Source organism: Corvus brachyrhynchos, unplaced genomic scaffold (assembly GCF_000691975.1).
Source record: "Corvus brachyrhynchos isolate BGI_N302 unplaced genomic scaffold, ASM69197v1 scaffold101, whole genome shotgun sequence".
Classification (NCBI taxonomy): Eukaryota; Metazoa; Chordata; class Aves; order Passeriformes; family Corvidae; genus Corvus; species Corvus brachyrhynchos.
The window spans coordinates 21,862,465-21,873,094 of NW_008237239.1; the positions used below are offsets into that span (position 1 = coordinate 21,862,465).

Genomic DNA, 10,630 nt, shown 5'->3' on the forward strand with positions numbered 1-10,630 from the left:
AGCCTGCAAACCCAGGGGGGACATGGGTGGGTTCCTGAGAGTGCTGGTGTGCACAGAGCACACATGGCTGGGTGAAGGGCTGGTGGGATGGAGCTGAAGGTGGGCTCTGCAGGGGCTCCGTGCCTGGGGACACCCCCCAGAGCATCATCCCCAGCAGCTGCTCACGGGGAGACAACCCATGGGTCGCTGATGTTTCTCACCTGGGGTGCCTGGTGTCTGTGCCTGCTTTTTAATGAAGAGGAGACATTTCAGTCTGTGGCCAGACTGAGTTATGAGGCAAGGATCTTTGCCTCCTGACAGGCAGAATTGCCTTCCACAGAAAGGCAATTACACATCGCAACAAAAGGAGAAGTAATACATTGGCTGCAAATTAAGATTTTTAAGATTGATCTTAATGGCTTGGTATTTTTATAGATGAGGCTTTCACACAACAAGAATGTATTTAAACCAGTTGACTTGAACTGAATTTTGCAACTTTAACAGAGATTACTTCTCTGTAGCTACAAAGAGCTTGTTCCCAGCAGGTCTGAGCCATCTCAAGCACCCCTGAACTGTGTGGTGGAAACCATCCAGAAGTACTTCAAGTTTTTCAATTACCCTTTTTGAATTCCCAGGCTAAGCTACATAAACCTTTCTCTGAAATGGTTCTACTAATAAACCTTTTTAGCAAAGCATATTTATTTTGCCACGGTCCCCTTTTTATCTTCTCTTTGCCAACATTTGCAGAGGGCTTAATTAGTGATTAATGATTTCAGGTGGAATGTGTAAGTCTCACTTTGGAGAAGGAATCAGTTTGTTCAAAAATTACTGAAAAAATATTAAAATAGTCTAATTTTACTGATTTCCCCTTCCTCTCATTTTCAGTGGAAGAGTGAGTTCAGTGGCCCCTCTTGCCTAGGACCTACCTACATGAGTAGTGCTCTCCAAGTTGCTGAATGAGACACTGACACAGACTGAGCTCATGATAACAAAGATCTGGGTCTCTTCTTTACCTTGTGATGTAGTTGTTGCTCCAGTGTGCAACATCTCCCTGCCAAGTGGGGTAAATCTGTTGCTAGCATGTGGATGCCTCAATGGAAACTTGTGCAGAGGGTCTGGGTGAGGCACGGTGTGAATTATATTGCCATGGCAACCCTGAATTTCTTTCATCCATCGACATTTGCATCCTTCTTTTCTGGCATTTTCACAGACTCTTCAAAGATTTTTTTTTTTTCAATAGCTGAGTGGAATAAATCACTAAATTTGCTGTTATTGCCATGATAAAAAAGTATGAAAATGAAGTTCATGTGTGGGTACAGAAAGGTTTCAGTTATTTTCCAGGTTTAAGTTAAATTTTTGAGCAGGAATTATGTCTGAAGAAGCCTTACATTTTTAAAGACATCAGGACAGAGGAAGAGAATGCAGTTCAGATAAACCTGTCTATTCCCAGACAGCCCCAATATAGATTCAGGAAGTCAGAAAAAAGCACTGAACAATCTGTTCTATATCTCTAATATGCCACCCCACTGCTGTAGCAAATAAAATGGAATCCCTATAGTTGATGAACTCAAAAATGCTCCAGACTTTTTTTTTTTCTAATTTATTAATAAAAATTATAAAGAGAATCAAAAAGCTTCGGGTGTTATTTATGAATTATGACTAATTTCTTCAATCATTTTCTGGCACTTATTAATGGCACACAAGAAAATTAAGGAATAATTCAAATAAAAGTGTGTCTTAATTTTTTTTGTAACCTACATCTTATACACTCCTTTCACACAAAAGGCAGGGATCTGTTCTTTTTCACAATGGAGTTAATGGAGCTGTTCCTGGCTTCTGTACTATTTACAGGAAGACAAGAGGAGATTACAGTCAACACTTCCAGCTTGCCCAGACCATTAAGTACTACCAGCTTGTCCATGGAGTGCTTTCATTAGCAATTCTTCTCTCTCCAAGGCACCTCCAGTTTGCCTGGAAAGGACTCTTCATCACAACATCTGAGTACCACCAAGCAGAACGACACCTGGCTTCACTCCTTCACAGTGGTTTTTCAAGAACTCCATGGATGGCTTTTGTATGGGATGGCTTTGGGCACTGTTCTACTGAGGAGGAAGAAAAGTCACCTAAAACAGAGGTAAAGAGACTCACTCAGAACACAGCCAGCTTCAGGTCAGCCTTTAGGGATCACTAATGGGAATATTTTTGCCAAGACAATTTCTTCAGCGAATGCCAAGTGTGTTTTCCCACATCAATCACAGTTTGTTAGGCTCCAGTTTAAACAGTTCTGGTCCTCTGAGGGTCTTGTGCCATGACTGCCCAGGCTCCAGCTGCAAGTGTCTGCTAATTTGCTCAAGTGAACTGCTTACAAACACCCTACAGGCAGGATTTCATTCCAAACTGGTAAGTGAAAATTATGATTAATTATATATTCCCAGAAGTTATGATCAGTTTATGAATGATTCATGAAAAAAAAAAAAAGACTAAATAGACTATGAATATAATTTGCAAGCAATAATTTAAGCAACTTCATCTCCAAAGGCAAGGTCCTTCTCATATTTACCTAATGATAGTCTACAGTGCAAGTGCTGGGTGCAGTTGTTGTGAATATTCTGTTTCCACACATCAAAATGCAGGTTTGCACCGTCCACAGCTCTGAATGCAAAGGGCAGACTTTCAAACAAACCACTGTTTGCAAGCAGAGCTCAGAGGGGTGAAAGCATCACAGTGCTGAGTGCTGAAGCCCAGCTCCTGCCACAGCTGGACACACTGGATGTAACCAGGAGCCAAGAGAGAGGAGCAGCTGGGTATAAACGTTATCCTGGAGTCAAGGTGAAAGACATGGAGCCATCCCTGCCTTGGCTCTGAACCTACCATGCTTTCTCCCTTGGGGAGTGTAATTTAAACCCCAGTTATACATTGCCCCTTCCAACTTCTCACCAAAGCTGGCATCCAGAGCAAACTGCCTTCAGAAACAGGGTGTGAATACCAGAGATGCTGTTCATGATTTATTTATTATTGTAATTCCTGTCTATAGGAAGGCTTATCTGGATGCAGTTCATGGATTTCAAAGAATGTCAAGGGTTTGGGTTTTTTACTCCATTTTTGGACCAGGCTGACAAGGAAAGTGTCCAACTTTGCCCAAGGATGGTCCACAAATTCCTGGGGTCAACCACCCCTCCACTGCACGTTTTCTCTAAGGATTTGGTTTCATCCCTGTTTTCTCCTCAGTGAGAAATGTCTGGGACCAGCACTAACACTCTAACACTGCAGATGGAACAGTGGCATCCCAAAGGGTTAGCAGAAGCACGATGGCTGAGATGGTTCTTGGTGTATAAACAGCACAAGTTTTGCAGGAAAGGGCAGAGTCTTTCAGGAGAACCAAGCAGCAAAATCAGAAAGTCTAGAGGAAGGAAGTCCCTCTCTAAGTGTGACATAAAGTGAGCGAACATCAAAAGAAGCACAAGGTTGGGACTGCTGTTCAAATGTAAACTAAATCACGTAATTGAGTTAAAAATGTGAAATCAGATTGACCAAGAAATCTAAGTTACTGTGTATACCCACCCTTTATTTGACTTTACATTTGCTGCTGTGTAAGATATGCAGAGATAATTGCACCCCTCAGAAGAAAACAAAAAAGAAGTCCTGCTCACTCATCTATTATCTCAGGTGGGGGGACAAGTTTCAGCTGAGCCATTGGTGGTCTGCTTGACTGGTCAGGTCATCAGCAATTCCCCAGAAAAAATAGCCCAAAGTCCAATTCCCTTTGAAGCCCCTCTCATGCTGCAGCTCTCACCCCTTTTCCTCTCACAGCTCCTTCTCTGAAAACCCCCCATAACCCCAGGCTGAGCTTCCTGCAAGGGCCCCACTCACATTGACTGTGGCCACTCTAAGGGCCCCACCCTCTCTTGTCAGCACCGAGGAGATTTCTTACCATGAGCTCTTGCATCTCTTTATGTGTACATGACAAGAGTCAGCCACTGGAAAAAGGAGAAGAAAAGGTGCATTGAGATAAGGATGGTACACCAAGTCTTCAGACATGTCTCAGGACAGGGGTGACCCAATGACTGTAGTCCTTTTGTACTGCACAGGGATAGGAAGGGATTTTGGGTTGTTTTCCATGATAAATTATTGCAGCAGCTGCAGCAGGAGCAGTTGCTGGGAAAGGGTGGCACCTGTCTGATTGCACGTGGAAGGGATAGCAACTCCTGGGAACCTGGCTGCCCTACAGACTACCCTATAAAATAGGTTCAAGTCCTCTGCTTGCCAGCTGTGCTCTGCCCTTGGTGCAAAACAGATTTAATGAACGATGAGGCTCTGCACTAACCACAGAGTGTAAACGGGAACTGGCGAGATTGTAAAAGGCTTTTTTAAAAAATCCTTTTAAACATTGGGTTGTCAAATAACAGTCCCCAGACTGATAAAATGCAGTACTCAGGCATATCACTATGGAGCACAGCAGGATTTTTGCTTCAGACTAGCTGATAAAAAGTCTGATGTATCCCCATTCAGTGAGCTATCCTTCAGGCTGTGCTTTTAAGACAAACAGCAGCAGCAAGCATTTGTCTGCTGTTTCTTTCTTAAAACCAAATGTTTTGCAATTCAGGATTAACAGATGGGGCAGTAAGAAATGAGGGCATGTATATTTTTTTTGTCACTTCCTCAAAGACACTTTGAGCAGTGTTTCCAGCAATGACAGGCTGGTGTCAGGAAGGGAAGACTCTGTGCCTTGGCCATGGATGGCCACCTCCGTGTACAAGTGGGGCCGGGGAACACCAGGGAAACACCTCCCACACAGGATGTACTTCCAGCCAGGCAAAACCTTTAGCACTGTTTGCTAGGACAAAAGCCCTAGCAACATATATCACTCATCATCTTCAACTTCACCCTTCTGCTAACATGTGGTCCCACTGTGGAGCTGGAGAGAAGAGAAGGCAGGTGTGTTCTTACCTCCATTGTCGTCATCAGAATTTGTGATCCACCCTCTGCTAAGTTTTGGAATGCATCTAGGGGCAGAACAAAGAAAATCTTATTTCATGAGGAGGAAGCAAGAATGCAATGCAGACATAAGGCTGTGGCAGCTGAGGAGCAGAGCTGCAATCCCTGTGCTGGGATGCTCTGCCTGGCTCAGGTGTCCTGCCTGGCCACGTCTCATTTCCGTGCTGGGTACCTCTTCTGCCTCGGATCACAGCCTGGGAAGGCATTCCAATTTCAGGGCCAGAATTTGGCAGAAGTGTAGGGACAGGCAGTGCTGAATGTGGCTGCTTTCATCTCCTCTCATAATTTGTTTCAATTGTTTTCCTGCCTGAAGACTGACAGGAGCACGGTGAACTAATGAAACACATCTTCCCACAGGGAAACTTCCTGTTGGTCCTTTTCCATCCTCCCTGGCAGTGAGTGATCGCAGTGTGCCCTAAAGAAAGTGATTCTCTTGAAGTCATTAGTATGCCTTGCAAGCTTTTTGCAGGGAATATAAATGCAGATGCTGCTGTTATTCAGCTAGAGTTTGAAATTAACATTGCTGAAAGTTTTTTTTGACAGAACACTTTGCCATCAAAAAATTTAAATCCATTCAAATATTGTTATTCTATGTGCATATTTATATTGCAGCATGTCTAGGAGAAGTCTTCAAACCCAAGTGTTTGGATAAACTCAAAACACAGTATTTTGAGGGGTTTTATTTATTTAGAAATTACTTTTTCCCTAGAAATGTGCTGTTATAAACAGTAATAAAAAGCTGAAACAAATTTAAGTCTGTCTATCCTTGAATAACACATTTCTCTGGGAGCCTGGAGTTTCCCACCCTGAACGGAAAATACTTTCTAAGATCATGAATGTTTCAAAACCTGCCCAGCCTTAGCAAAAAGGCTTCTGGGAGAGGGTAGGAAGAGGGCACCAGGGCTCACCTGCCCCTTAGGAGGCCACCAGAGCTACCTGTATGGCCCAGAGCAGAGAGGAAAGGTAGCACATCCAGCCTACACTGCTCTGAAGAAAGGCACAGAACAAGGAAATCCTCATGTTGTGCCCAGTCCCTTGACAAGGCTGTGTTTGCAGGGCTGGGCTTGCACCCAGCAGTCTTTTTAGGAAAAAATGGCAGCACTGAAATTACCTCCTCTGGGCAGAGGTAAGTGCCTCTTTACTGCTTCATTAACTCCAGTTAAATAGAATTTGCAAAGAAGCTGCTGCTTTTGGTTTGAGTCTTATCTCTGGCTATCTTGAAAGGATGAGTAATGATTTAATGGGACAGATTTTATCTTCCCTGCTGCATTCACATCATCATAAAGGTTGACTGCCTTTTATTCCCACTTGGAACCCTTATCCTCTCCTCTAACAAACTGATTCACAATGATCTGAAAAGTTTGAGAACTGTATTCCACATTAACCCCTCTGTAAAGTGGTAACTGAAAGAGTGGAGACCATTTTAAGATTCTCATTACAGACAGCAATGAAACTTTCAGAGGCTCCTTTCCGCATGGATGCAAAGGATTTGTCTTTACATTGGCACTTAAAATGTAAAAGGATCTTTTTTAAATGAAAAAAAAAAATACTATGGCACTAATTTAGGCATAAGAACTTTCATCTACACCAAGTGACATGTATAATCATGACAAATGGGTGTTTGCAAGCTTTTTTTTTTTTTAATGAAAGCATTAAAATCGGGACACGCTCTGATTTTACACCACTTTCAGAGCTGCTTCTGCTGTACTCCCTTGAAATGGGATTTTAGGCAGTGTCATCCAAGCAGATCTGCTGACCACTATTAGCCCATTAAACATCAGTGCTAAAAACACATGGGAGAAAATGAACACTCGTTTCCACGCACTGCTGAAACCCAGCTCATTCCAAAGACGGAATAAATTGCTGTAGCGATTTTCTAGCACAGGGGTCACAGTTGCTGGCTTCTTTTAACTACCAGACTCCAGTCAAAATGCTTATTATTAGAGTAGCAAAAACTACGATTTCGTAAAACAGAATTTCATTTCCAGTCAGGCAAAAGCTCATTTACAGACACTCCTTCCTTGCAAGTGCCAGGCAATAGGTGGATGCAACACAGGGCACGGGTTTGTTTATCCACAGAGGATACTGGGCTTTCTCCTTACCGAAAAACTGAGACAACTTCACTGAACACTAAACTGCTCTCTAGCAGCCAGTTGCTCCAGCGGGCAGGAGATAAACCCGGCTCCTGGCAAACAGGCTGCCCAAAGGCCACACCTGGACTTGGGGGAGGTTTGTCACTTCCAAGCGACGCTGTTAGACGCGTATTATTGTGTTTTGCGTCGTGTCCCTTGTCCCCTGCCGCTGCTCTCAGCCTGGCTTGCAGGCCACCCTGCTGCCACGTGCCCTGGTGGGTGCTGGCACTCACGGGTCATGGTGTCGAGGCGCAGCATGCAGCACACGAAGTCCGAGAAGCCAACCCTGCCGGCAGCATCGCCGTAGCGCAGCATCATCAGGCGCAGCAGCTGCGCCGTGGCGGCCAGACCTGCCGAGGGAAGAGGACAGGGATGTGCTGGGAGGGATGGACCGGCTCTGAGGGCCTCCTGCACCCTGCCAACAAGCTGGGGGCACGCTCAGCCCCCCTCCCTGGCACGCATTCCTGGACAGCCATTCCCCAGCTTCGTGCCTAGGAGTCGGGGTAGGGAAATGGAAAACCGAAGCTGTCTTACTCACTGACTCCCATTGTGGCTTAAGTCAGCAAGCAGCAAACACTGAGCTAACTAATCTAGTGTTATCTTGCTTTGCCTTTTTAGCTTTTATTTTCTATAAGAAAGGGTGATTTTCTTTAGCTCATAACTGTAAAAGTGTGAGCGTAGCACAACACCACTGGCTCTTTCTGCTAAAGAGGCAGATGCTGCATAGCATGCCTGGGATTCTTAATTTTTACATTTTCTCTTCTATTAGAAAATGGTGAAGGGTGCATTTCTTTTTTATTAGCTGATAATTCAGTATTTGTGTCACAGTCTGTTTGGATGGAAATTGGTATTCAATTGAATGAACAAAAATTGCTTTTTAGAATGATTCTTTTATTAGTTAAATAAAACTACCCTGAATGTGCTGGCTGTGTAAGAGGAATAATTTAAATATATTTTGCACTAAAAGCTGATTTGCGAAACAAAAGGGAAATTTTCTGCAGAGAGCTGGACTGATAGCTTTAGTTTAATGCCTTCTCTGAGACTTCAGAAAAGTCTCATTTGCTCACTCCAGGTTTTAGTAGCTCAGCTGGATGTGAAGTAACTTTCCTGCTTTTTCAACCAGGTCTAAACTTTTCCGTTTTAAATGAACTCATCACGGAGCTAAATTAGTTGAAAAAGCAGAAATAAAAGAAATGGCTTCTCTACACCTGTGTAGGGAGAGAGGGAGCCAATGGAAGTTGTTCAGTACCAACATTGACAAACTCTGGTTGCATGAGCCTAGTTGGAGGTCTCCAGCAGGAAGCAGGTACGCAGTGCTGAATAATTAAACAATGGAAATACATTTGGGCTTAAGATACATTTCAAATTGAGGTAAATCTGATTTCATATTCTTTTCATAGGAGAAAAAGATAGTAATTAGAAATAAATCTAATTAATGAAATGTCTTCTGTGATTCTGGTTTTAAACCACTGTAGCAGTGAGCAATGAATTCTATTTTTAACGTTTTGAAGACAGTGGAAATTCAATCAAGCCCTCTCCAGAGAGCAGATTCTAGCAAACATTGCTTATGGGATGCTATAATCATGTCTTACACAAGTAAAACACCAACAATTTGGCCTGGTCAGTCTGGGATATACTTGCTCTGAAATCTGCTCACCCGGCAATGTCTCTCAATTAACCTCATCAAGCAGACTGAATGGTCAGTCCTCTCTTTTCACAAGACTTTTCAGCTGATTTGTAAGACTGCTCCCCAAACCTTTTATCTGCTGGATTCCTCCGTTTTTAGCCAAGCTTTAAAATACAGACTTGACGTTTCCCTATCTATAAAAATTAATTTTAATCATTTACTGTTGCCACAGAGGAGTTTGTAAACACATCAGGCCAGTGCTGCTGCATTTCAGGGCAGCACTGCTGTTAATGCAGCTGGTGTGCTTTACTCTGACCCGTCACTGTTATTGGAAGCATTAGGAAAACAGTGAAAATTAGGCACACACTGCAGTGTTTTGTTGGGGAAAGCACTGAACACTTCAGGGAACAACTGGCTAGGAGCTGTATTTAGATAGATTAATACCATTCCCAGAGGTAGCACCAAGCTCCTAAATGCCTTCTGAGGTTCCTACTTAGAAGCCAGGGCAGGGATCATCCCATTGCCAAACCAGATTCAAGCACAGCTGTCTGGCTCAGAGGGCAGCAAGAATGAGCTTATAATTTTCTTCTCCACTCAGAACGACTTGTAGCCAAACATGTATTGAATTTGCCATTTAACACATTTTTATCCCTTCAAACAGCTGCATTGTTTTGGCTGACAGGACTTTTCCATGCACAATTTCCTCCCACTTTTCAGCATCTTTCTCACAGAATGGCCCTGGCAACTTCTCCTTCGACATTTGGCTCATCAGTTCTGCGCTCCTCAGGCAGATGCTGATGCTCTACCCAGCTCTCAGCAGCAAAAAAATTACGCATGCATCCCCCCAGCTGATGGCTTCCAGGGATAGGAATCCTGCACCAGCCTCCTCCTGGGACAGCACCCCTCCGAGCTCCAGGGAGCCAAATGGGAGCCTCTCTACTGCACAGTTAGAAGGGGATCGCTGGGTCAGAGATGTATTTCATGCACAAAGTCTCTGTTGAGACGACCCAGCTGAAGTGCTTCGCTAACGCGCACTCACTGAGAGTTTCAGCGCTCAGTAGCCAACAGAGGTCAGTGCAAACTAAATAAATGCCTGTCAGTGTGGCTTTCCCTTCTAGATTTAGTCGCTGCCCTGGAGAGAAACTGCAGGAACTGGGGCGACTCTTCCTTCCATTCTTCCTAGCTCCTTTCCTCTACTGGGTATTTCATCCATGACCTAGAGAGAATATGGATAAGCTAGTCTGGCCAGTGCTGCACTTCTCTGCATCTCACTGCTGGCTCCCCAACACAGACCTCTGAGCAGAGCTGTGATCTAACTGGCGTTTCTGTGAAATCCAACCCACTTTCTCCCTAAAGCTCTTTTTTTTTTTTCCCCTCTTTCTTTTTCATCCTTTCCTTCACTGCCACAGGGACAAGAAAGGGAGCTGCTTGGCACCTCTGGGCGTACCTGCTGCCTGTATCGCACTCTTCAGTTCAGCAACATCAAGAAATCCAGAACGGTTTCTGTCTTCCTTGCTGAAGATATCCTAAAATACAGTGCAAAGACAGATTTCAAGCCCTTACCAGCATTCCCCACACTTACTACCACAAGCAGTTACGTATGTTCTCCTCCCTTAACAAACACGCTGCGAGGAAGTTTAACAGGTGAGATGGGGAGGCCGTGACGAGGGAGACCCATTTTCAGAAGGCTCTGAGAGAATGTTACTGTGAAAGAAATCCCACAGATTTGGGTGGGAAGAAGCCTTTTTGCTCACTCTCCATGGCTTATGTGTGTGAGAAAGCAATGAGAATAATCAACTTCATTGACAAAAAGACATTGTCTATAATACGCAGATTAAGCCAAGAGTCCCTCATACCCAGAATGGTGTGGGATCATCTTTCCTAAGACAGCACAAGC

The 10,630-nt window shown here is 44.0% G+C and overlaps 1 protein-coding gene across 3 annotated transcripts in view; it reads right to left on the bottom strand.

Moving 5' to 3' along the window:
* Positions 1–1,558: 1,558 nt before the first annotated feature.
* LOC103612848 (calpain-13) overlaps positions 1,559–10,630 on the bottom strand; it is a 50,077-nt gene continuing 41,005 nt past the window's right edge. For all 3 annotated transcript variants that reach the window (XM_017730139.1, XM_017730137.1, XM_017730138.1), the window contains 5 exons: positions 10,181–10,259; positions 7,340–7,456; positions 4,927–4,982; positions 3,911–3,956; positions 1,559–2,102 (listed from right to left, as the gene is read on the bottom strand). In XM_017730139.1, coding sequence (XP_017585628.1) covers positions 3,930–3,956; positions 4,927–4,982; positions 7,340–7,456; positions 10,181–10,259 — 279 coding nt within the window. In that variant the 3' untranslated portion in view covers positions 1,559–2,102; positions 3,911–3,929. The remainder of the gene's footprint in view (positions 2,103–3,910; positions 3,957–4,926; positions 4,983–7,339; positions 7,457–10,180; positions 10,260–10,630) is intronic.